At 50.5% G+C, this 25,958-nt stretch overlaps 1 protein-coding gene across 2 annotated transcripts in view; it reads right to left on the bottom strand.

Moving 5' to 3' along the window:
* Window positions 1-6,814: 6,814 nt before the first annotated feature.
* PIK3C2B (phosphatidylinositol-4-phosphate 3-kinase catalytic subunit type 2 beta) overlaps window positions 6,815-25,958 on the bottom strand; it is a gene marked incomplete at its 3' end in the record, with an annotated part of 39,510 nt that continues 20,366 nt past the window's right edge. Inside the window, exons 15-33 of one of the 2 annotated variants that reach the window (XM_084245989.1) lie at window positions 25,382-25,439; window positions 25,251-25,297; window positions 24,104-24,197; window positions 23,868-23,962; window positions 23,333-23,513; window positions 22,241-22,348; window positions 21,579-21,671; window positions 20,698-20,827; window positions 19,743-19,879; window positions 15,222-15,391; window positions 14,613-14,769; window positions 14,194-14,303; window positions 13,136-13,337; window positions 12,790-12,914; window positions 11,739-11,856; window positions 9,899-9,980; window positions 9,400-9,506; window positions 7,535-7,663; window positions 6,815-7,003 (exon numbers count right to left, since the gene is read on the bottom strand). In XM_084245989.1, the coding sequence (XP_084102115.1) occupies window positions 6,815-7,003; window positions 7,535-7,663; window positions 9,400-9,506; window positions 9,899-9,980; window positions 11,739-11,856; window positions 12,790-12,914; window positions 13,136-13,337; window positions 14,194-14,303; window positions 14,613-14,769; window positions 15,222-15,391; window positions 19,743-19,879; window positions 20,698-20,827; window positions 21,579-21,671; window positions 22,241-22,348; window positions 23,333-23,513; window positions 23,868-23,962; window positions 24,104-24,197; window positions 25,251-25,297; window positions 25,382-25,439 (2,332 nt within the window). Of the gene's footprint in view, window positions 7,004-7,534; window positions 7,664-9,399; window positions 9,507-9,898; window positions 9,981-11,738; window positions 11,857-12,789; window positions 12,915-13,135; window positions 13,338-14,193; window positions 14,304-14,612; window positions 14,770-15,221; window positions 15,392-19,742; window positions 19,880-20,697; window positions 20,828-21,578; window positions 21,672-22,240; window positions 22,349-23,332; window positions 23,514-23,867; window positions 23,963-24,103; window positions 24,198-25,250; window positions 25,440-25,958 lie in introns of both variants that reach the window. The other variant, XM_084245988.1, reaches the window with a different exon arrangement.

Below are 25,958 nucleotides of genomic sequence, written 5' to 3'. Positions count from 1 at the left end.
CACAGACTTGCAGACCACGTGGACACAAATGCAGACATTGGGGTGACGCATCTAGCAGCCAAGGCACGCCCCAGCTGGCCAGCAAATCAACCCTCAGAAAGAACCAGCCCTGCCGACACCTGGCTCTTGGACTTCTTGCCTCCAGAAGCGTGAGAAAATCAATTGCTGTTATTTAAAGCCAACAGGTCCGTTCTTTGGTGTCCCACAATTTCTGTGGCTGCGCCTCCATGCCCTCCCCCCCCCCCCCCCCCGTGTTGGCTCCCTTTTCTCCTCACCTCTGTAAGTGAGCTCATGTGTCCATGGTGTTAAATCCGCGGTAAATGCTGATGACTTCTGTATCTGAACTCTAGACTGATTTGTCTCTAGGGCTTTGATGCCATTCTCCTGCTTTCCACTTGGGCATCAACCAGAGAGCCCAAACTTATTACACAAAATAAAATTCTTAAATTTAGTTCCCCAAGCCCCCTCCATCCCTGCAATGCCCCCACAATCTCTTCACCCCAAACTGAGGAGTTATCCTCAGTTCCTCTCCCTCATCTCCACATCCCATCCACAGTTCTACTTTCAAAATACATCCAGAATTCAGAGGACTGTCTGGCTGGGACCCAAGCCCAGTGTGAGTGTCCTGCAAAGACCAAATTGAAAATTTCCCTCCACAAATGGCTCAGACCATCATGAAATTTCGATTTAAAGGAGCACAGAACAGTGGACATCCCCTGAAGGAAAAAATCTGATGGCTTAACTTTCAATTTTGACAGATTTGAAAGACGATAATAAAGACTAAAATGTTGATGAGAGAAGCTGCTTTTTCACTGGCTGAGGCCAAGTTCACAGCAGGGAACTTTAGCACCAGTCATGTAAATAAATGTAAATAAAACCCAGGTGGAGATATGCGTGAGGAAAGATAAGTAGCAGGTGTTACTTTACTGGTGGTTCAACATTACCTTGAAGGCTTGATAGTTATGTTATGGACCAGTTAGCCAGAGGTGGGCAGCAGTTGGCTAAATTAAAGTGGAATTATACCGCGGCAGAGGAGAGTGCTGGGAAGTGACTTCCTGGCAGGCGGCCTTTGTTGCTTTGAGTGAAGCTATTAAGATAAAGACGTGTAAATGCCAGTGACCACGTCATCATTTCTGAATTGAACATATCCCTGCTTATACCATCAAGGAGCTGGGAGACAGAACGAGAAGAGTTCTGCAGGTTAAAGAAAATGCAGGAGAAGGAATAGGTTCTTAAGGAAAAATCTGAGACGGATTTGGAGAAACAAAGTGCAGCTGGAGAGGTACTAGAGGCGGCCGGATCGTCTGACTGAAGAGGAGGATGAGGATCTTCTGTTCATATGAGCTTTCTTGCTCTGGTTCTTCCTGAAATGTTCACGTGGCACTACTTTAATTCATGGTGTAGAGGTTTGGTGTGTGTGTATCTATTTATTTTTGGCCCTACGATATGCATTTATGGGATTATCTTTGCGGAATCCTATTTCAGCCATTTCTCACAAATGAGATTTGGAGAAACATCCCTGAAATTTAGAGAAGTGGCTGCACTTACTCTGTGGAAGTGCCCGAGTCCCTTGATATCTGTGTTGCAAGTGATATGTTTACCAGACATACCAGGAGCCCCCCCCCCACCTTGCCCCCGCTTAGGAAACAGCAGTGTCTGAGTCAGAACATGTACGCAGGGTCTTGCTGAGCACCCCTCATTCCTCCCCACTCTGACCTTGGGGCTGGCTGCCTTGAGACTAGGGCAGCTCCTCTGTTACTGTGGTGCTTTTCTCCTCAAGCTTCCTGGAAACCTTTTCCCTTGCATGACAAATCTGTCCTTTCCCGAGTGTGTCCCCACCCCCAAGCCACCTCCTCTCCCTCCTGGACGACTGCGATGGCCTTCTCTTCAGCTTCCACAGAGCACGCCAGTCCCTTAATATCTATTTTTTTTTTTTTAAAGGTTTACTTACTTATGCATATAAGAACTAGGGTGTGGGCCTCCCTGGTGGTACAACAGGTTAAGCACAGCACTGTGAAGCTATCCGCAGCCACTGCAGCATGAGTTCAATCCCTGGCCAGGTAGCTAGCCACCTGGAGCAGCAGACCTCTCCTGCCTCACCTGCTGTTCCCCTCAGCAGTGTATTTCAGTCTGCCTATTCTGCTCCCCACTCTTTCTGGTGAATCCTCTCAATCCCCCACACCTCTGGCCTGTACCCTAGTTCTTGAATGCATAGTCTTTAAAAAAACAAGAACTGGGGTGTAGGCCAGAGGTGCGGCGGGTGAGAGGATTCACCAGAGAGTAGGGAGCAGAACAGGCGGATCTACTGAAATACACTGCTGAGGGGAGCAGCGGGGAGTTAGGAGAGGTCTGCTGCACCGTGTGGGTCAGCTCCCTGGACGGCTGGGAATCTAACTCATGCTGCAGTGGCTGGTGATAACTTGATAGCACTGTCTTTAACCCCTGTGCCACCAGGAAGGCCCCCTAAATATCTTTTTTTTTTTTTAAAGATTTATTTGTTTATTTATACAAGCACTGGGTACAGTCAGAAGCACGGGAGGGTGAGAGAATTCACCAGAGCTAGAGCGGTGAGCAGAGCAGGCAGACTGACGAAATACACTGCTGAGGGGAGCAGCCGGCGGCAGGAGAGGTCTGCACGCCATGTGGGACCCTCGCCTTGAGGCCGGGGATCGAACTGGCGCTACAGAGGCTGCGGGCAGCTTAGCAACCCAGTGTTCAACCGCTGCGCCACCGGGGAGGCCCCTTAATATCTTTTTTAAAAAAAAAGATTTTATTTATACAAGAGCTGGGGTACAGGCCTGAGGGGTTGGAGGATCAGAGGATTCACCAGAGACAGAACGGGCAGCAGAACAGGCAGACAGACCGAAAGCACTGTTGAGGGGAGCAGCGGGGGAGACAGGAGAGGTCTGCCATGCCATGTGGGTATCTCTCTGGCCAGCCGGGAATGGAACCCACACTGCAGAGACTGCGGACAGCTTCATAGCGCTGCACCATCAGGGAGGCCCCCTTAATATCCCTTAATGGTCCCTGTCAACTTAAGAATAAAATCCAGAGTTCCAATCAACTTTAAGTCAAACATCTGATGACGTCTGCCCTGCCTGAGCCACCTCTCCTCTGCCTGCTTGTCCCTGAGACACCACACTGTGACCAGATGTTTCCATGTCTGCCTCCCTAGACAAACTTGAGTTCCTCGAGGACAGGATTCAGGTCTGTGTCATACTAGTAACCACAGGGCCTCACCTGGAGGCCACTAGCACTGCTGTCAAATTCTTCAGGCAAGTCCCAGTCACCAGAATCCCTTCCCAGCTTAAAATGCTGCCTCATTTTTTACTCAAGTCAGGTTATTCAGCATCACTACCTCTCTTTGAATTCAGGAACCCATGCCTCCTGGGTCCCTTTTGTTTCTCTTCTCCCAGGATAACCCACTTCCCTACTCCCTCAGGGAGGTTCAGATTTCTGCCCTATTTGGCCAAGAAATTTTCTTAACTAAGATTCTTACCAGATTCAAGTTCTAACTTTTAAAAGGTCCATTGGGGTTTTTCCAGAACTGCAGTGACACCTCAGAATCACATGGAAACAGCAGGTGACACGTCTGTTTACTACCAAAAATCTTGGATCTTTCAGAAGCCCTGCAAAATTTTCCAGCATAAAATATGGCTCCCCACTGAAGAGTCCCAGAAACTTCTGTGTAAAGTTCATGAGCATCGTCTCCATCTGCCATCAAGGGGGTTCAGTTTGCTTTAGAACTTTGCTCTAACAGCAATTTCAAGGCACCTCAGGGTTCCATTTCCTCTCTTAAAGTGGGATTGGTGAAGGACCTCCTTGGTGGCCAAGGGTTTGAGTCTCAACGCTATCACCACTAAGGTATGACTTCAATCCCCCGCCAGGGAGCTGACCCACATGGCTCAACAGACCTCTCCTGCCTCGCCCGCTGCTCCCCTTAACAGTGTATTTCAGTAGATATGCCTGTTCTGTTCCCCACACTGTCTCTGGTGAATCCTTTCTCCCCCCCACCTCTGGCCTACACTCCAGTTCTTCTACACAAAAATAAAATCTTTTTAAAAAAGGGGGGGGGGAATTGGTGAAATGTCATTAGGCAGTAAAAGTCTTAAAATCAGAGAATAAATGTTTTAACTTATCTTTGTAACTCTTAGCCTAGTGACCAGTCTAGGGCTCAGGGCATAGGACCCAAGGCTGCCCCTGCAGACAGAGGCAGGTCCTGGGCAGCACAGCCAACACCTGCTGACAGAGTGAGAGAGCGAGTGAGTGAATGAGCCCCATCTGCTTTCCCAGAGAGCTGAAATGAACAGTGACATAATGTTTATTAAAGCATTTTGAAAACTATCAAATATTTTACTAACTTAAAGAATTCTATTAAATTTTGTGTAAAAGAAGTAACAAAGTTCGGAATCAAGTAAACCTCATTCAAATTCTCAGTCTTGGGCCTCCCCGGTGGCGCAGTGGTTGAGCACTGGGTTGCGAGGCTGCCCGCAGCCTCTGCAGCGCCAATTTGATCCCCGGCCACCGGGTGAGGGTCCCACATGGCGCACAGACGCAGACCTCTCCTGCCACCCGTTGCTCCCCTCTGCTCCCCTCAGCAGTATATTTCATCAGTCTGCCTGTCTGTTACCTGCTCTGGCTCTGGTGAATCCTCTCACCCTCCCGCACTTCTGACTGTACCCAGTGCTTGTATGGATAAATAAATCTTTAAAAACAAAAAACAAAACAAAAAACAAATTCTTGGTCTTGTGCCCTTGGGCTAATGACTTCACATCTCTGAGCTTCAGTTTCTTCACCTGTAATCATGCTGACGTGATTTTGTGGACAGATGTGGAAATGCCCCATGTGGGATACCAGTCTTGCGTCAGTTACCATCTGTAAAACCACAACTGATTTTATCTTGTACATCAGATTGTTTCATCTAAACATTTCAACAGTGACCAATCTTGAAAATGATAGTTTTTCTCAAAGGTCATTTATTAGAAAATACAATTCAGAGAAAGGAGAACAAGGATGTCTGGGAAGTGAGTATGGTACAGACCTCTTTAAATCAGGGCACTGAGAATAAAGAGCTCCGGGCAAAAAGCCATTAATGCGTCTGTGGTCCATTTATCTGAGAAGCACCACCTCTGCTCCCAGCTGCCAGCTGCTGCCCACAGGGGCCTGTGTCATCCTTGGCAATTCTAATATAAAAGAAAACTTGAAACTTCCTTACTGCCCTGTGGCTTCAACAGACTGAGCGTCGTTCTCCGGCTATGGAATGAGTCAGCATAAGAGACTTTCTGGGCCTTGTGGGGAGGACACTTCACAGAATACCTGTGTTTCACTCCCTTGCCCAGTCAGGGCACGTCCAGCCAATCTGGTTTAAAAGTTACTATCAAATTCCTAGTCTCTCCCTCTTTTTTCAAGGAAGACAACCCTTTGGAGAAAAGCACAAGAGGGAATGAGGGAGTTTCAAGTCCCTCTGGTAAGGAATGAAGAGTGTGAGGAGTCGAGAGAGGCTGGTCTCTCTTCCCAGCGCTGCACCAGGGGTGACTCTGATCTAGCCTCCTCACAGGCAAAGAAAGCCAAAATCACTGGGAAAAACAATCATTTGATGGGACCCCCCCCCCACCCCATGCCATTCTTCCTTCAGGTTAGGGTATCCCTTTGGCTCCACAGTAAAAAGGTTTGTGGCCCCATGAAATGAAAGAAATTCTTACAGAAAGTGTGACAGACATGGAGTTTGGGAGGGAAGCAGCACAAAAGGAAGCAGTAGCATAGGCGGTGGGGGGGGGGGGGGCAGGGAGCATCCTGGGAAGTTCCCAGCATGGTCGCCCAAGGCCCCTTCCCGAGGCCAAGATGCCTTTGGGTGACAGGAACTCTAAGGGCCAAGGCAACATTTTATCCCACCAGAGAAAAGTGAAGAGAGAGACCAATAGAGGAGCACCCCAGCATATTCATAGGGCCCAGGTGGCCCCCAAAGGGCCAAGAGAACAAAAGGTAGAAGAGGGTATTCAGGGTGAGTCCTAGCAAAGCAGAAGAGAGAAGAAACACGCCCCCCAGGAAGAGCGTGGGTCCCTGAATACGGGTCCTTCGCAGAACCGCACAGGAAGGGGGCCCTTCCTTACACACATAGGTATCACGTCGCTCTCCTTTGGAGGCAAAATCTGAGAGGCCCTGCAGCACAGGCCTCAGTCCAGCACCAGGTCCTCCCTGCCCCTCCCCACCGCCCTCAGAGAGGGAGGGCTCGGAGGACCCACTGGGCCCCTCCGTAAATAATTCCTATAGATAGAAAAAAAAAAAAAGACAAAAAAACAAACACACACACCCCTAGGGAAAAGTCCAATAAGAACCTTCATCATACAAAAAAGTCCAAATAGTCTTCCTCTTTTGCCTTCTGAGGCATATGTAAGTCCCTTCTCACAAGGCTTCCTGTCCAGTTAGGACAACATTACTATTTCATTTTTTAAAAATAAAAATAAAGATGTCTACCCACCCTCCCCCCCAGTGCTCCTTCATACGGTCCATCCCACACACCCCAAACCAGGTATTGCTCCCTTGACACAAGGTAAACTTAAAACTTTCCTGTAACCTCACAACCTCCAAGGGCCACTCAGCACAATCAACCCAAATTCAGTCTGCAGGGGGGAGGGGCAGACAGCGGGAGCAGCTCCACTCCCCCTGCTTCTATCACGGAGGCTCACCCATCGGACAGACAGTGGGAGGCCCACCAAGGGCCCTGCCCTTCAGAAGGAAAGGACGAGTCAAGCAGGGGAAAGCGGATCCCCCGGCTCTACCCAGCCTGGGGTCCCTGGCTGGGGCTCCACGGGGCTCACAGGGTCTCATGACTTCGAGACCCCAGCTCAAACCAGCCGGTCTTCTCCTGGGCCAGGTCCAGCTCTCGCAGTCGGATGTGCACCTCCCCAAGAAGAATGTTCTCCCAGAATCCTTGCTCACTCAGCACGCTCAGCTGTAGCTCCCGCTGCTCCAGGTCTCCCTTAGGGATCCCATCATATACCAGCTGCCAGCACAGCACCAGAAAGAGAGGAGGCAAGTGGTGAGGGGAAGCACAAGGACTCCGAAGGGGCAGATAGGGAGGAAGTGACGCTTAAGTCTGGCGACTTGATCTGACTGAGGCCAAGCCCACTTCATCTGCCTGACTTGACAGAGTCTAAGGGAATCCTGAAGGCACATGGAACCCAGAGAGGCTTTAAGGAACTCTGTTCTTCACTCAGAGTTCAAGCAGGTCATGGTTTTTTATTGGGGCCACTCCTTGTTATCTGCACAGGGTAAGCAGGCCCTCCCTTCCCATGGGCCAGGGAGGCCCCAGCTCAGCTAAAGATTCCTACTCTAAGGTTCAGCAAACTTTTCACATAAAGAGCCAGACAGTGATTATTTCAGGCCTGGGAGACCCATTATGTCACTGCTACTTGGCCCTGTTGCTGGAACAAGCAGCAGCCACAGACGATACCTAAGCGAGGATGTACAGGCACGTGACACTAAGACTTAGGGCAACAGGCCAACCCTGCCCACCCAGCACCTTGCCACATACCATCTCATTGTATGTGGGGTTGCAGGTTTTCCGGGCCACTTTGGTTTTCTTCTTAGTGGTTTTCTGAGGGTCTGGAAGGAGGTAAATCTTCACATAAGGGTCAGGATCATTCCCATCCTGGAGCAGTTGCTACAAAGGGAATGAAACCCCCCCAAAAAAAGATGAAATTTCTTCTCTGTGTCTCTTTCTCGCCATTCCTGTGATCACACCTTGACCAGACATTTGCCTGATTTCCTGTCATGCACACCTAATTGATTTGCCTGATACAAATATCTACCATGACATTAGGCATCTTGCTAAAACATCAGGTTGCCAATTATATCCTGTCTAAACTTCTGACCAGAATGCCAAGGGTATGAACAGCATGTCCCCAGGCATCTCCCTGCTAGGACCCAAGTCATTGTCTATTTTGTCATCTGAGCCAAGTAACCCCTCAGAGGTAAGAAATGACTCAGAGAGATAAAGTTGCTTGTTCAAGATCAGTCAATTAGCGATCACCTAGCCAGATCCTTTTAAAACTTAAGTCATGCCTCTGGCTCAAACCCCCTCAGGTTCCTGTTCTCACTCAGTCCTGACTGGGCACCATTCTGCCCTTCCAACCTTATCATCCACACCTCTCCTCTTTGCTACACGAGCTTCAGCCACTGGCCCCTTGCAGTTCCTGACATACCCCACACTGGCTCTGATTCAGGGCTCCCCCCATCTGGAACAATCCTCTTTCAGAAGGACCTGAAAGAGGTTCCTCCTTCCATCTCTGCTTAAATACCTCCTCATCCACCAGGGCTTCCCCGACCTGTGCCACCATCATATTCCCCACCCCACCCCCATCCAGCATTAGTCCTCACTAGAATATTTACTGCTATCTGACATGCCACATATTTACTTATCTCAGTGGTCTATCTGCCTCTTTTTACTAGAATGGTAAAAAGAGGGGAGTGATTTTGATTTGTTTTTCCTTGTACCCAGAGATAATGTATTGATTCCTGGCACATAGTAGGCACTTGATGAACATTTGTTGAATGAATGAATGAATGAGTGATGCCGAGAGTAAGACATAAGTCTCTCTGATTCCAAAGCTCATGTTCCATTCTGCCAACTACCCATGCCCCAATCCAGCACTTGGCAGGTATTTAATGAAAGTTCCCTGCCACTCACTTTATTCTTAAAACCAAATGAAAAATTTAGTAATTACACACTAGCCTTACTATGCTCAAAGGATGTCATGTGGCTGCCTTATCTATCTAACCAGGTAATAAGCCCCTTGGGTCTCTCCTTATAATAATCACCACAATTATCATAGTAATAATACTAGGGATTGGGCCTCCCTGGTGGCCCAGGAATTAAGTCTCAGTGCTATCACCCCCACGGCCTGAGTTCGATCCCCCACCTGGGAGCTAATTCACAGGACGCAGCAGACTTCTCCTGTTTCGCCCAGTGCTCCCCTCAGCAATGTATTTCAGTCAGTGCGCCTGTTCTGCTCCCCACTCTGTCTCTGGTGAATCCTCTCACACATACATCCCCCATACCTCTGGCCTATACCCCAGTTCTATGCAAAAAAAAAAAAAAACCCAAAAACCACTTAACTTAGATGAAGTGTTCAATATACACTATGCCATTTAACCCCCATGATGACCCACTGGGGCGGGTATAACATCCTCCTCATGTTAACAAAGGTTAATGCCAAAGCCAAAGGCCACGGGTGGGAAGAAACTGTATGTGGAATTGCTTGGCGGCCCCAATGTGTGGGGGCAGCACCACTGGTGGAGAGCCTGCGTGGGGTGCTCACGAGACAGGAGCAGAGGCCCAGCTGTCAGAGCAGCGCTGGAGGAAGATGAAGGATCACAGGTGGCTGCGCACACACTTACCAAGCCCCGAATGTGCATCACCATGATGAAGAGCTTGTTGTTTTTGTAGGAGATGGACAGCTTCACCTCCCCTCCCACCTTCCCTACGGGCCGGGCCCAGGTGCCATCTGTGGGGACAAAGGAAATCAAGGAAGGTTGCGAGGCCAGCCCTGTCCCGTCTGGTACCAGGCGGTTTCTATCTTGCTCTGCCTCCCGCCCCCAACAGTATCTCCAAGTCTGGTTCCTGACACTCCATGGGGAGTCTGCATAAGACATGTCTGTGAGCGTGGTTCATACTTGGGTTGGGTCTGGCCAGTTGGAGTGTGTAGTCACCAGCTAAATATCAAGTTCCTGGGGGACCTGAGCAAAGGCCATGGAGCCCACAGGCTACGTGGGATGCCAGCCAGGCCCACAGAGCAGTAAGGCAAGAGAACAGAGATAAGAGAAATTACCCTTGGAACGGTTCAGAGTGACAGCTCCCAGGGAATGGCAGGCAAGAGAAGCAGAGAAGGCATCATACCTGAGGACTTGGGGGCTGGGCTGGTGCCTGCAGCCTTTTCATCCCGGGGCAGGGGGTGGAAGAAGGTGTACACCAAATCACACTGGAATGGAAGCAAAAAGCAGGTCATTCTTCAATGAAAAAAGAAAAGGGAGTATTCCAGACTAAAGACACTTATACAAATAGTCATCAAATATAATAAGCAGGGCCTCCCCTGGTGGCGCAGCAGTTGAGCGCTGGGCTACAAAGCTGCCTGCAGCCTCTGCAGCGCTGGTTCGATCCCCAGCCACTGGCGAGGATCCCACATGGTGCGACAGACCTCTCCTGTCTTGCCTGCTGCTCCCCTCAGCAGTGTATTTCGTCACTCTGCCTGTTCTGTACCCCACTCTGGCTCTGGTGTATTCCCTCACCCTCTCGTGGTTCTGACTGTACCCAGTGCTTGTACAAATAAATAAATCTTAAAAAAAAAAATATATATATATATATATACACACACACACACACATACATAAAATAAGCAGCTCTTGTTTGGATCATGGCTCAAAAAAGTATGGGAGGGCCTTCCTAGCGGCGCAAGGGGTTAAGATGCAACCTATGAAGCTATCCACAGCTACTGCAGCATGAGTTCAATCCCCGGCCAGGGAGCTACCCACATGGCACAGCAGACCTCTCCTGACTCTCCCGCTGCTCTCCTCAGCAGTGTATTTCAGTAAATCCGCCTGTTCTGTTCCCTACTCTTTCTCTGGTGAATCCTCTCACCTGCCCCCACACCTCTGGCATGTACCCCAGTTCTTGTATGCATAAATAAATAAATCTATTTAAAAAAAAAGCAGTCTGCTCTTTTCAACCCCCCTCTCCCTTCACATACAGGGAAAAGCTTGAGCCAGCCTTGGGCAAATACCAGGGCAAATACCAGGTATCCTCTGTCATCAGGGAAATCAAAACTAAAAGACGTGTGCAGACACCCAGCCCAATGTTCCCATAGAAAATATGGACATAAGCAAAGTATCTTTCAAGAGGCAAATGGCTAAGGAGCTTATGAAATTGCAAGTTGAGGTATAGTTTGGTACAGACATTTAAAGCTATGCTTACTATTAAAATCTTGGCGAAAAAACCCCAGAATATAGAATTATATTTAAACTACAACCACCATAAAACTGTGGATGTCACATTGGCATATGGAAAAACAAAAGGAATGTAAAGATGGGGTCAGGGCCTCTCTGTGGGGCAAGGGGTTGAGCACAGCACTGTGAGGCTCTCCACAGCCTCTGCAGTATGAGTTTGATCCCTGGCCAGCCAGGGAGCAACCCACATGGTGCAGCAGACCTCTCCTGTCTCGCCCGCTGCTCCCCTCACCAGTGTATTTCAGTCAATCAGCCTGTTCTTCTTCCCACTTTGTCTCTGGTGAATCCTTTCACCCCCCCACACCTCTGGCCTGTACCGCAGTTCTTGTATGCATAAATAAATCTTTAAAAAAAAAGATGGGGTCAGATGGTTAGTTGGGGTGATGGGACTCCAGAGACAATGTTTTTATGCTCTTGTAATAGCAAATTATAAGGCTATTTGGTTAAAGAGAAAAAACCCTAGTGTAGACATTCTCAACCTGCTCATAAAACTCCTTTTTCTCAAGAATGCCCTCCCTTCCTCAGGCAGGACACAGCTCTGGGGTCAGGTCTCTTGCTCGCTGTGTCCCCTCCTGTCGCATTGACTTTACAGGACTTGTGAGGCTGCGCTGCCACCCACCCTCTTCTGCAATGGGACACTCCCAGGGGACAGGTGTCCTCTGGGGCTGCCTTGGCTCTGGCCCCTACCCTCTACTGGCCCCCACCCCAACAGCCAGGAACAGGGTGCGCCCACCCACCTCGGCCACCTCGGGGGCGGCGTGGATCAAGTGCCAGATGTAGCCGTTCAGCTCTTCCCTTCGCCGCTCAGCCACTGCCTCTCCCCGAGAGCGGCCGATCACGAAGCGACTGGGGAAGCTACAGGTAGGTGGGGCGTGGGGAGGGTGGGGTGCAACAGAAAGAAAACTCAGACACAACAGGCTTCTGCCACATTTCACTTACATTTTCACTGACCCACACTTCTCCCCAGTAAGGCAAGTAAGCAGAGATAAGAGACCCTCACCCAGCCCCATTCCTCCTACAGCTCCCCAGGTGGGTACTGAGTGCCCAGTGCTGGCACCTCACACCCCAAGTTCCAAGGACCAACAGTTGGGCCAAGTCCTAGAGGTCCCCAGAAGTGCCTCAGGGGCTTTGGAGCCCCAGTTTTCCTCATCAAGGGAAAAGTTCACTTAAAAACCATTTTTAAAACTTTGTGATAAAGTTCACATAATACTTCCCATTCCTAAGTGGTGTCTAGACATTTACTGTGGGCTTCCTCCACCACCACCTAAGCATGCTGCTCATCCTGCAAAACTCCCCAGCCCTGGCCCAGCCCTGCCAGCCAGCATTTACTTTTTGTCTTTATGAATTAACTGCTGCAGGTACTTCATGTAAGTGGGATGTCTCACGATATTGCACTTGGCATAATACTCTCAAAGTTCACCCATGTTGTAGCACGTGCCAGAATTCCTCCTTTTTAAGACTTACTATCCCATCCTACTTATATACCACATTTTATCTATTTGAAAAATACTAGGAACTTTGAAGCATCTTTGAATTCAGTGAACTCCTAGTTTGCTCTCCTTCAAACAGGTGGCCAACCTTAAGGGCAGGTTGGTGAAACCTCGGAGCAGCACAAAACATGGCCAGCAGGGGGCACTAGTTACCAAACTCAGCATCGCCAAGAGAAGCAGGTGAGTCTTTACTTCAAAAGGGTGGCTTCCATCCCTGCCATCGTGCCCCCAGCCCAGGCTGTCTACCTCGACCCCTCTCCCTTCACCCTCTCTATGTGCAGAGTGAAGGGGCAGCTACCTGGGCAAGAGGGAAGCAGGGAAGAGCAGCCGCAGCTTGCTGTGGAACTCCTGAAACTCCTCAAAGGTCCGCTGGATGTACGTGGCCTCATGCATGTTCTCCCGCATCACCTTCACCACATAAATCTGCAAAAGTCCAACCAGGGCTTATGGGAGACCTGGCCAACCCTCTGCACCCAACGAGGGGGCAGGTAAGGGACAGAAGGCAGGGGCGGGAGTTTACTTTCCAGAAGGAAAAGGGCAAAGGGCTTTGGGTGGAGACAGGAGACAGCATACATGTGGGAATCTGAAAGCAATTATCCTGGGTCTGGAGTGCAAGGGAGGGCCAGAGTGGAGAACACACTTACATAGCCCTTGTTGGGGTGGAAGACCTTCTCGTGGCGACAGAGAAAGACGTCACAGATGCGGCCAGAGCTCTTGAGGGTGTGTGTTCGGGGGGCAAAAGAAAGGGTTATTCGGTCGTCGGAGCCCGTGAACTTCATCTGAGCCAGGTTATGGATGAAAAAATTGAGCTTTGTGGCTACGCTGCCCAGGCTGGACTCGATCAACCTGTTGGTGCAGAGAACAGGGGAAAGGATATGACCTGGACCAGGTCCCTGCGGCCATGACCAGGCAATCCACAGCCACGGGCCCTGGCGGCTCAGGTCATGCGTGTCATCTCCTCATAAAGTGGGTGACAACTACCCACATGTGGCTTACTCATAGGGCTCCTGGGGCTCTCCCCTAGCTACCCTCTTGACCTACAGGCAGTTAAACCAAGGCAGGAAGCAATCAGGGATTCCACTGCAGGATCACCACGTAAATATCCAAATATTGCTGTCAAACTTTGACAGCTTTGAATTTCAAAGCTCAGTACAAAGGAACTTTACCAATTACTGTTCAGTCTAGAGACTGCAGTTCAAAAGGACAGATTCTGTGTTAGAGAAAATTTAGATACGTTTCAAAAATAGTGCATAAGAGAAAGGAAACATTGCCTAGGTGAACAGAACCGTAAAAATTAGTCTACAGTATTTCCTTGCTTTCACACACAGTTTGCCCAAAATAGTGAAAATGAAGCCCTGGAATTTCATGATTGATAAGGGGGAAAGTGCTGATGCAGAGAATTAAAAACGGTTAAAAATCCAATTGATACACTGCCCCATAGATAATGTATAATTTTTTCATGCATTGACCAAGACCTTTTTAGAGAGTGAGAGTTGGGCTGCAATGCCTCTATATACAAAGGTAAGCACCAAGTGAGTCATAGCAAGGCTGAGGCAAAGCTGGGACAACAGACCACTTTCAACTCCAGGCTCTGCCCTCTGGGCGAAGCCTTTCCCCTGCTCCCCTACCCTGCTCCTCCCGAGCAGGCAGCCTGGAAATTACGCCCCGGGGGTTTGGGAGCCGCACAGGTGCAGGGTGTTACCTAGTGAAGAAGGTGGTAGCATTGGCCTCTGTGTCCTGAGGTCTCAGGGCATCGTACACATACTTGAGGTCCTCCAGGTCTGAGAGCTCAGGGATCCCGCAGGACAACATCTGGAAGGAGAGCAAAGGAGAAAGGTCACCTGGAACCACCAGGAATTCTTGTTTCTTTCCGCCATAAGGCGAGATTTTCTATAGTGAGACACCCTGGTCCTCCCGGGGGTGGTAGACAGAGCTGTGGGCAGTGGCTAGAGGGATGGGGGGCTGGAGCAGCTGGCAGACACCGTTGTCCCCGCTGTCTGGGCCCTGCCTGTATCTCGGGCTCAGAGAATTGCCTCTCCAGGAACCCTTGAAAGACATGGGAGTCTTAGAGATGGTGCCAGATGACAGGAGGAGGGAGCAGAAAGGGACGGAGCGCCTCACCAGGCCCAGGAGGTTGAGGAAGAGGTGGGTGTGCTTGCGAATGAGGTTGTAGGCTTGGCAGCAAAGGTCAACAAAATCATGGAAGCGGCTGGAAGGCTTGTCACCCCCGTTGATGACATACGCCATATCCGAGGTGAAGACAAAGGGGGCACGGTCCCTGGGCCGAGGGGAACACACAGGGAGAAAGTCAGCGTGGAGGAGGGGCCCACCTGGGGGCTGCATCAGGGATCCTTCCCCTCTTCCCTCATCACTGTGCGAACCAGGTCAGGGGGTGCTCCCTAGCATCTTGCTTTTCTTTCCTACCTTCATCTTACAGACCCCCAGAGACATCCTCGCCGGGCCCCTCTGGGAGCCAGCAGTCCTTTCCCTCACACGTCTGTGTTCCTTCTTGCTGCAGTGTGGGCGCCTTCCCTTTGCTCAGTCCTCATTAGGCAGGTAGAACAGCCTGTCCCCATCTTCTCCTGCCCGTCCCCACAAGGACGTGACCTATGGCCAGCCTGGGGCCCATGCTCCGTAGCGCAACCCCTGCCGTCATGGGTTGTGTTTCGGTTCTGACCCGCTTTGCTGACCGCGGGGCCCTCACACATCTGGCTTCAGGAGACTACTTACCTCTTGATGTTGCCAAACATCTGGGCATGGCCCAGGAAGCGGCCAAAATCGATGTGGAACATGTGGCCCGTGGTCTTCAGCATGATGTTGTCGTTGTGTCGGTCACAGATGCCCAGGACATACGTAGCCACGCAGCAGCCCGCGCAGGAGTAGATGAAGTTCTCCACGGCCTGAGGAGGGAAGTCCGAGGGGAGGGAGGACGTCAGCTGCCTGGAGCCCGCAGGGGCCACAGTTGCGCCAAACTCAGCGACCTCTCTGTGAGCCCCTCACACCTGCCTGCCCGGCCTCAGTCACCCCTCAGGTGATCCCACTGTAACTGGGTGGTCCCCAGGAAAAGGGGAAGTTCCAGGTTCCCTGCCCTACCCAAGGGAGGGTGGAGCAGAGCAGGGAGGAAAGAAGCTGGAGAGGAGACAAGAGAAGGAAGGAAGCAGGATGGGGAGCCAGAAGGAGACCTGGAGGAGGCACATGGAGCAGAGACATGTGAAGAAGCTGCTCTTGCTTCTTGGTCTTGGACTGGGTGAAACAGATGTGGGTGAGAGACCTGTGGGGAGGTTCACAATGGCAGCTTTTATCTTGGTTTTGATGTTGCTTTTTTCCTCCCAGACTTGTCTGTTTCTGGCCCTTTTCTATGGGTCCCCACCAGAAGATACTTTAGGCTTTTGGGCCTTGCTTTGGGCCAATCCTGTTTGGCTGGAGTTTTAGCCACGAGGAGATGGGTGACTTTGGGTGCTAGATTTGGAAATTATACTCTTTATCTTTTCTGTATTGCACACTAATTATATTAAAGTTCCTTTCCATTAAAGGTCTTATATGTTTTGTCTTGATGCAGCAGATAGCAGAACCTATTTAGAGCAGGCAGGTTTGGGGGTTCCGGGGTGGCCCTCTCCCAGCCCTGTAACACCTGCACATGGACAGGTCTCTGGTCTCTTATGGGGTAGAAAGAGATGAAGGTGTGTCAGAAAATCTCCACCCCTTTGTCTAAAATTCACCCCCCCACCTCTATGCCTCTCTTTCCCCGCCAGGGGAGATGTCTGAGAGGGACAGAGGCGCCCAACCTTGACCAGCCTAGACTAGGGAACCAGCCTCTTCAGGGTCCCTTCCCGGCCCTGCTCAGGATCCCTCCATTCTCCCTCAGCCCCAGTACAAGATCCCTGGGGCCCTTGGTACCCACTACATGCTAATCTCCTTCCAGTTCCTTCACTCCAAAGAAGAGTGGAGGCAGCTTAACACGTCTCAGGGTGTTTTACACTCAGAAATAGACATCTCTTGCTGGCAAAAGCATTAGAGGTATTTTGAGTTTAAAGCAGGAGGGGAGGGGCCAGGGCTTGATCCCCCTCACTGTAGCATCTGCTCCCTCATCTGTCTTTCCAGGAAGTAAAAGTACAAGGAATGATGACTGGACGCCTGTCCTCTAAATCTTCGTGAGGTTGGTGGATTTCAGCGGGGGCAGCGGTGGTCGGAGCCAACCAGGAAGGATCAAAATGGGGAGCGGGAGAAAGCGTCCCAGATAATATGGACTGGCCTCCCTCTGCAAGTTCCCCCAATCTTCAAGGACCTTTCTAGAGTCCCAACCACCTTTGGACTCCTCCCCTACTGAGCCCGTTCAGCCCCTGACCCAAGATGCACTCAGGGCTTCCCCCTCCACTGCCCCAGGGCCAGGGGGTTCCTCTCCCAGCAGCTCTTGCCTGTCTCACAAGGCATTTTTCAAGCAATTTGTCCATCTCTTCTAGGTTGTGGAATTTGTTCGCATATAAGTGTTCATAATCTCTGATTATTCTTTTGATTTCTACTGAGTCTGTTGTGATTTCTCCTCTTTCATTTATAATCCTATTTATACCAGGCAGGTTTCAAAACTTTTCAAAACTCTGTGTGAGAGTTTTGAAAACTCACACAGAGTTTTGAAACTTTTTTTTGAAACTCTTTCAAAGCTCACACAGAAACCCCCCAAACTTGTCAGATTAAAGCAGACGGTGAATCCATAGGAAACAAAGAACAGAAGTTTGTAAAGAAATCAGCGACTACACCAAGTGGAAGAAAAAAACTTCTTTCTATGGAAGGGAAGTATATGAACGAGAAGAAACCTCTGGGTTAGAAGAATGAGTCTGGACCTTCATCGCACCCCCTTTCTTCCAGTCAGTCTTTCTACCTGGAATATAGGCATCCTATTTGGACTCAGCACGGCAGGATGCCTGTGGCTAATGACTCAACACTCATCACCTGCATTATGTGGGGTGTTAGCTGCTAACTGGCAGGGGGTCTTTCTATCTATGGGACGCTCTCCTGATTGAAGGGGTTTCACTTGTCGGAGGATGAGGTACCCTCTTTGCTGAGTAAGTGGTCAAGAGACTTTAGACTAGCATTATTCTATCAGAAAGACTAGAAGAGGGGCTCCCTGGTAGCCTAGGAGTTAAGTCTCAGTGCTGTCACCACTGTGGCCTGAGTTCAATCCCTGGCCAGGGAACAGACACACAGGGATTCCCTTTGCCTAGAAAGCCATTTCTTCCCTCCCCATCTCTTTAAATCTACCGCCACCATGTGGTAAACTTCTGGGTCCTCTTTTGGAAAGGAGTAAATGCTGAGTCTCTCATCCCTCCTCCCCACCATGTGCTCTTGATGCTAGCATGTGTTTTTCAGGCATTAAGCAGCACCGCGTGGAGGCAGTGTGCTTGGTACTGGAGTTGTTGGTGCTCCAGCAGCATGCTTGGTACTGGCTTACTTCCTGCCAAGAGAATAAGGAGTGAGAATAAAAATGTGGGAGTCTATGCAAGAATACATACACAGAGACTCTAACTCTGTGGCTTAATCCTTAATATATCAGTTGTTCAAAGATGGCTTCTCGGCTCTTCTAGTCTTTCTTTTTTTTTTTTTTTTTAAGATTTTGTCTTTAAAGATAAAGAGAGCTGGGGTACATACAAGAGCTGGGGTATAGGCCATAGGTGTGGGGGGTGAGAGGATTCATCAGAGATAGAACGGGGAACAGAACAACAGACTGACTGAAATACACTGCTGAGGGGAGCAGCAGGCAAGTCAGGAAAGGTCTGTTGTTGTACCATGTGGGTTGCTCCCTGGCCAGGGATTGAACTCATGCCCCAGTGGCTGGTGATAGCTTGATAGCGCTGAGACCCCTATACCACCAGAAGGCCCTGTTTGTTTTTTGTTGTTTCTTTATTTTCTTCTTGTTGGACTTATCTTTAGGACTTAGAACAAAGGCGTGATTGAGCAAGTTTGCACTTAATTTAAAAGGGCTCTGAAATCAAGCAGAGGATGGCTATGGGAGGAGAGATATCAGTGGTTAGAGGTCACACAGCAAAGAGCTGAGGAAGTGGAAGGAGAAGAAAAGATATTTGAAAAGATATTTGAGAAGAATCTAGAGGGTTTGCAGAGATGAGGCAGGAAGAAGCAGCAAGGAGACTCACAGCTGTGTCTTGGGTGACTTATTCACTGACAGGAAAGACAAAAAGCAGGTTTCAAGAGGACCAGTGGAGATAGACACTTCGTTTTGCCTATACTGAGCGTGAAGTGTGGGTAAAAGGTAAGTGGAGATGTCCAGGAAGCAGGTGGCTCAAGGCAGGGGAGAGGGGGAGGCTTTGGAAGGCAAGTGCATGTGGGTGTTACTTAAAGTAGTAAGAGGGGATGAGCTGGCACAAGAAATGCAAAGAGAGCACAGCAGGTCAGGAATTAAGCCCTGGGGAATGCAAACATTTTAAGGCCATTTAAGATCATCTAATTATATGTTCACTAAACAACATTCTGATTATAATTTGGCTGTTCTGGTAGGTTTTCCCTCAAGGATACAATGTATTGATCAATATAAATTAGTATTTGGATCCCCCTAGGAAGTTAAATTATATAAACCAGCATTCTGGATTATAATAAGTCTCTTGTGAGTTTGGTTATTGTGACTTGTTCCCTCCCCTAAACTGAATTAACGCAGAGACTAGACTGGGAAAGCTGTGGACCAGCCATGGACCACAGCAGGCCACCAAGGTCCTACCACTCAGTAAATCTCCACCTGAGGACAGGCCAGGCCTCTTCTCTGCCACCTCTGCCTCTTATCTAGCCTCAGCCCTGGCTTCCTTTTACAGCAACATAAACCAGCTGCATACCAGGAACAAACCAGTGACCTGATTCAAACCTATAAAAAGAAGGATTGGATTTTCATCATCTCAACCAACTCTTATTTTCCTAAGTATCACTGAGTCCCACCGAGAGCAAGAGAAACTGAACAGGACCCGTGCCTAGGAGACACAGGCAGCTGCTCAGATGCTGTCCCCTCCTTGCACAACTCCACCTGCCAGGGGAACCCACTCTTGGTTTCCTAGTTTGATAACAACTTTCTCAGCCTGCTCACAACAGCTATTTGCCTGGCCCGGAGACATCTGGAGGCACCAGCGACCAGGACAGAGTGCCATGTGCCTCCCCGAAGCTGAGTCGTCTTCCCTGCGCATGTTCAGGCCTTGTGCTAACACAGCCATGTGCCCAGCCACCCCCCACCGCAGCCTTGCCCCCACCCCCTCCTACCTTCTCGTACTCATTCTCCCCAGGGTTGTGCTTCTGCAGCCAGTCGGCCAAGGGCCGATCCTTGAAGGAGCCCGTCACCCCATGCTCCACCTGGATCTTCCTCAGAGTCTCGGCGTTGGGGATCATCTCCACCATCCCTGCAAGAGGAGGTACGGGGGTCACTTTCCAGACCAGATAGAAGGGTCTGTCAGTGGGGGACTACAAGAACTTTGCAGCATGCTTCCCTATAAATTAAGCTCTAGGGCATTTGGACAAAGTCTGAGAATGCAGTAAAGGACAGTGATGGAAGGGAAGGTCATTCCACGGGTCTCGGATTGGCTCTCTGGGATCCCCAATTTGCAGCTGTTGCTCCTTTTTTGGTTTTTAACTTTCCTATGGGAATTGTCAAATACATATAAAGAATAAAGAGACCAGTATCACAAATTCATACATAATCATCACCCAATTCCAAAAATTACCAACATTTTGCTGATCTTCTTTCATCAGTGTCACTCACTCAACCCCATGGGAATATGTTAAAGCAAATTCCAGACATGTCATTTCATTTATAAATAGTCCAAGTATAGCTAACATAGACACCACCATGACATTATCACATCCAAAAAATTAACGAGTAGTTTGAATCCAACCTGATCTGATCCAACCTAGCCTCTATCCAAAATCACCCCCAATTGTCTCAAAAAAATCTTTTTACAGCTGGCTTATCTGAATCAGGATCCAAAGTTACAACAGTTCATTTGGCTGTTATGTCCCCAAGTCTGACTGATTTTAGAACCATATCTCTTCCTGCCTTCTTTATTCACGCTTTTCCACAGCTTCGAATAGAATGACCTTGCCCTTGTCATTTTCCCGGAGAAGCAAACTATTTGTGCTGGGGGAGGGGTCAGAGGGTAGAAGGCAACGGGCCCCCTTCCCACCAGCTGCCTATTCGCAGCCCTGCCCACTCCCAGCTGACCTTTCCCGCGGCCGGTGGAGAAGCAGCGGAAAATGACCATGCGCATGTCCAGCCCCTCCTGCACCCAGATCTTGCTCATGATGCGAATCATCTGCAGGGTCAGCATGTCCTGGCGCAGGTCATCCCCGCACTGGATGGAGGAGGAAAGGGATGGAGCTCATGTCCCCTGCTGTCCCCTGGCTCCCAGATTCCCCGGGCAAGCAACCTTGACCCCAACTGTAGTGAACAGTCCTCCCCTCTCTGACCTGCTGGCTCAGCTCCACTCGGTCAAATCACTGCAGACATACTAGCAACCTGCACATTTTGCCCATGCACTGTTCCGGCTCTTCCCTCTACCCACATTCCCTCTGAATTGAGCTCAGGTTCCTCTTTTTCATGAAGATGCCCCTGCTGACCATCAAGCCATTTTAAAACTTGCATTTGGAACTTATACACTCTAAATATGTAAGTTACTACCAATAAGACATGTAAGTGCATTTCATCCCCAAAGAGATTACATGGTCTGGAACAACCATTTACTTCTCAGAATCAGGAATGGATCGGTTAGAAAGGCCTCAGAGCTCATCTAGCCCACCCTGCACCTTGTAGGTTAACTTCCTTCTCAACATCATTCAGCCTCTACTTGAATACCCCTAGGGACAGGCAGGTCGCCACCTCACCCACTCCATTTTGAGACAATCTTGCCTCCCCAGCACTCCCATGTATTGAGTTCTCGAGGCCTTCCTATCCCTCCAACTCGGGTTCCTACCCTCTGGGGCATGCCGAATTACTGTTTCCTTGTCCTGATAGCAGGGAATAGTGGGAAGAGAATACCCAGGGGCCGCTTCTGCCATCCCGGGCTCCCTCCAGCCCTTCCTTTCTCTTGAGGGAAGTGACCTCACCTTGAAGATGACTCGGATGTTCTCACCCAGGGGATCCACATTTTGGAAGGAGAGCTTGAGGGGGACTGCATTAGAGTTGAAGTAAGAGCAGTCCTGCCATGGGGAGAGAGCAGTTATGAGGGCAGAGTCCATCCCTTGGGTCACACTGCTGCCCATCCACCTGCTCACTGTTTCTTCCAGATGTCTCTGGGAGGAGAAGCCCACATTCCTTCTCCTCTCCATACAGCCCTCATCCCAGGTCAGTTTGTTACAGCTTCAGCTGGTGGCTCATCCCAGCTGCGTTCATTCTGCATGCAACTTACTAGTTCCAGTAAATCACATCCACTGACATCGCACTTTTCCCTCTGTCAAATGGGGCTCACACAGTGCAGAGGATGGAATGTAGTAACTAGCAAGGAACACGTAGAATGGCGCTGGGCACAGAGAGAGCTCCGAAATGACAGCTTCACCAGCCGCACTGCAACCCCAGCATCAGACACCATCCCTACCCAGCCTCACCCTTCCGCCTGGCACAGCTGTCAGGCCAAAGCCTGACATGCGAGGATTAAGAAGAGGTCCTAAATCTGCCTTTCCTCCTCCTGTCTCTCAACATCGGGTCTGTGACAACCTGGCCTCCACTGAGTCCTCCCTGTTCCGAGAGCCCAGGCCCAACAGACACTCACCCTGGGCACGATGCCCTTTACCAGCAGACTGGGGCTGAGCGGCAGGCGACAGGAGCCATTGAGGGTAAAGAACTGCCTCACCTCATCCAAGCCAGTGCGCAGTATCCCCTAAAGGGGAGGAGGAGAGAAGAGGTGAGGCAGGAGGCCCAGAAACACACCTCAGAACAGGCCTCTGCTGGTGTGGGTGCCCAATAGAAGCTAAGAATATGGGCAGTCTGCAGGTGACTGTGAGGCAGGAAGTCCAAACACCTCCGGGGCCGGAGGGTGACAGCAGCACCATGCGGGCTATGGGCCATGGTGAGTAGAAAGGCAGCCCGTCTCCAGGGGAGGAGCAGCTCAGACAGTTGCTAAGAGGAGCCAGCAACTGGACATTCAAGTCTCTGGAGTTGTAAATGTTAGCATCCAGGAGCACTGCTGCAAGACACAGGCCCTTTGTGTGGGCAGCTTCACATGCCCTGGGGGGGGGGGGGTTTGGGGTGGGGGGGCGGTAGCGGCAACCCTGAGCCACCACTCACCATACCCATTTTCAGCTGGGTGCTCTTGGGCAGTGAACAACTTATACAGCCAGACTTAGGCTTTAAGGCCAGCAGTTCAATAAAACTGTTAGTACTCTGGAGCCTCCCTGGTGTTGCTGGCGGTTGAGCCCAGCACTATGAAGCTGTCCGCAGCCTCTGCAGTGCTAGTTCAATCCCCACCGGCTGAGGAGCAACCCACATGGCAAGCAGACCTCTCCTGTCTCTCCCACTGCTCCCCTCAGCAGTGTATTTCGGTCAGCCTGCCTGTTCTATTCCCTACTCTGTCTCTGGTGAATCCTCTCACCCTCCTGCACATCTGGCCCGTACTCCAGTTCTTATATAAATAAAATAAAAATAAATCTTTAAAAAAAAAATGTTAGTACTCTGCAGGTCAAACAAACCCAGCCACTGTATCCAGTTTGCAGGCTGTCAGTATATAGCCTGGGGGTTAGAGACAGAATCCTCTTCCAGCCTCTAAATCAGGCAGTCAAGTCCTTCTTGCTGGTATGCCTGAGAAGTCAAAAACTGGCTGCAGAAGCCCAGGACCAGAAGTGGGGAGCGTGTGCGCCCTTCTTACCTGCCGGGCAGACGGCGCGGCCTCCCGGACATGCTGGGCCAGCTTGGCCAGGGTGTTGACGAGCCAGCACTGGCGGTTGAACTCCTCCCTCAGCCCCTTGCCACAGCAGCACAGCAAGGCCGCCAGCAGGTACTGGTAGCGCATGCTGAACTGAGAGTCCTTGAGGCCATCTTTCAGCAACCTGCGAGGCAAAGGAGTGGGGAGTCCTGCGCTCAGGGAACTGCAGGCCAGGTTTTACGTCAGAGGACGGGCAGGCCCAGCTCCAACTCCCTGGAAAACCCACCCCAGGTTGGAAAAGGAGACACTGTGTGCAGACTTATGCAGAGGCCCATCGTATCCAGGTGGGCCTGTCTCAGGAGAGCATATTTCTGCTATGTAGGGGTGAGGAGCGGGCCTCCCCCTTTAGCCTGTACTACCCTGAGGAGGACGCTCCAGCCCAAGACCACATGGGAGTCAGCAACATAACCTAGGTCAGGGCCCCGCCCTGCGTGTCCCCAGGGAAGGCCATGTCCCCTCTGTCCTGCTGCAGGTTTACCAGAAGAAGTAGTGCGTCACTCTCAGGTCAGACACAGCTCGTTTCAGAAGGAAGCGCACCAAGGGGCTATCGAGGTAGCACTCGTATTTCAGGGCCTATAGGAGAGAGAGGCCTTGCAGGCTGCCTGTAGCCTGCACCCACCACTGTCCCAGCTCGCGGTGCTGGGGGCGGAGTGCAGACTGACTGGGCTGCATGGGATTGGGCTCCCAGAACTGGAGCGAGGCCACCATGCCCACCTGCACAAGCTGGGGCAAGTAGTCTAGCAGCTCCGCATCCGAGAGCGAGTCGATCCACTTGACGGCCATCCGACGCACCTCCTGGTCCGGGAAGCTACAAATGGAAGCCAGCACTATGATCACCCAGCCTCCTCCGCAGCACGGGAGTGAGCAAGCATCCCCCACCTGGGCCCCAGGATCACGGTGGAGAGCGGCCATTGCTTTCAGAACCTGCCAAGCATTCCACGAGACAGCCCTGGCCCACAGTCAGAGCCAGCTTGGACCATGGAAGCCACACTCATCAACTGGGTGAGTTGAAGATCTCTTCTTTGACTCTTCCTAGGCCCAAATTTCCCACCATCAAAGCATCCTCGTGAGGGTTAAAGCACTATTGCCTCCTTTCATGCAAAGCTTGCCAGGTGCGTGATGGAGGGGTGTGGGGCTTTACATAAGACTGAACACCTTGGCAGAAGGCTCTGAGCAGAGATTAGCAAAACTGATGTCTCAAAGAGGCGGAACATATGGATCGGGTACATTTTAATTACTGAGAGTGGCAAGAATCTGAGAATATTGGGTACCATCTGGGAAAGACAGCCCAGGGGTCTGAGAGGTGTTCTCAGCACCTTGCATCCCAGAGAAGCCTTCAGAGGAAAAAAGGAAGAAGCGACTGTTAAAATGGAAGTGTTAGGGTATAGGTGTGCACAGGTGACTGCATTTGTCAAACTCGGCATCTAGACAGGTACAGGTTGAGCCCCTTCTTATATGTGAGGTTGCCCACAAAGAAAAAACATCAACATTGACCTCTAGTTAATGATAAGCATGTTAAAGCATTTAGGAGAGAGTGATGACAGCTGCAATTTACTTCCAAATGCATTAAAAAATAAGATGCTGATGGATGAACAGACACGTAACCAAAAAAAAAAAAAATCACAGCAAGTGCTAATGGTTAGTATCTAAGTTTAGGGTATAAAGAGATGTTCACTGATACATTTCCAAATTTGCTGCGTGTTTGAAAAATGTCAGGGGGGAAGGGAGTAAAACGAAGAAAGAGCAAAGGGGTAGAGGGAAAGGCCTGAGCCATCCATGCCCACATTTCCCAGGGGCTGGCTCAGGTCATCCCTGCATCTGAAGGACAGGTGGTCAGGAAAGGTGGGTGTCCCAGACTCACGTGGCATGCAGGAGCCCCAGGGCATCCTGGTGGTTCATGGGTGTCCACTGCTTCAAGAGAGCATAGATGTCCGGCAGGCAAGCCCACTCCCAACTGGGGGCACTGGAGAGCAGCAGGGGCAGACAGCTCACCTCCGAGTGGCAGTAATATCGCTTCTCCCACAGGCGCTTCTTGTCAGCATCAGTGAGCCTGGGGTGGGGGTGATGGTGGGGTCAGTGAGAGAACACTGAGGTGGCCAGGGGGTAAAGGTGCTTACTCCCAAGAAAAGGCTCCACCCTTTCCCTCTCCAAGTTAGTGGTCTGAGACTCTGCCACAATTTATAGCCACCCCAGCGAAGGGTCCTGATAGACAGCAAGTACAGCTTCACAGGGCATCAGTAGTTTTTAAAGCTCCCTGGGTGGCTGTAGTGAGTGAAGCAAAATTTGGAACCAGGGCCCATTTGTCAGCTGGAATCCAGACTCAGGGAAGTCACAGCCAGAGCCCCAAAGTATAGGCCTCCACTCCCACATGGAGCCGCCAGGGGGCAGCGGTCCCCACGTGTCAGGGGTTGGGCAGCGCAAAGGCCCCCTGGGGCTTCTGGGGGCCAGCTGGAGGTTTTATGGGACCTGCAGCTAATTAGGCTTTGCCTGAGATCAGGTGTCTAATGGGAGAAGGGAGCTGAGGGGCTAATGAAGCAAGGGTGGCAGAGGGGGGACTGATGTCACTCAG

The sequence above is a fragment of the Talpa europaea genome (genome assembly GCF_964194135.1).
Source record: "Talpa europaea genome assembly, chromosome: 10".
NCBI lineage: Eukaryota > Metazoa > Chordata > Mammalia > Eulipotyphla > Talpidae > Talpa > Talpa europaea.
This window is presented reverse-complemented; position numbering and strand designations above follow the sequence as displayed.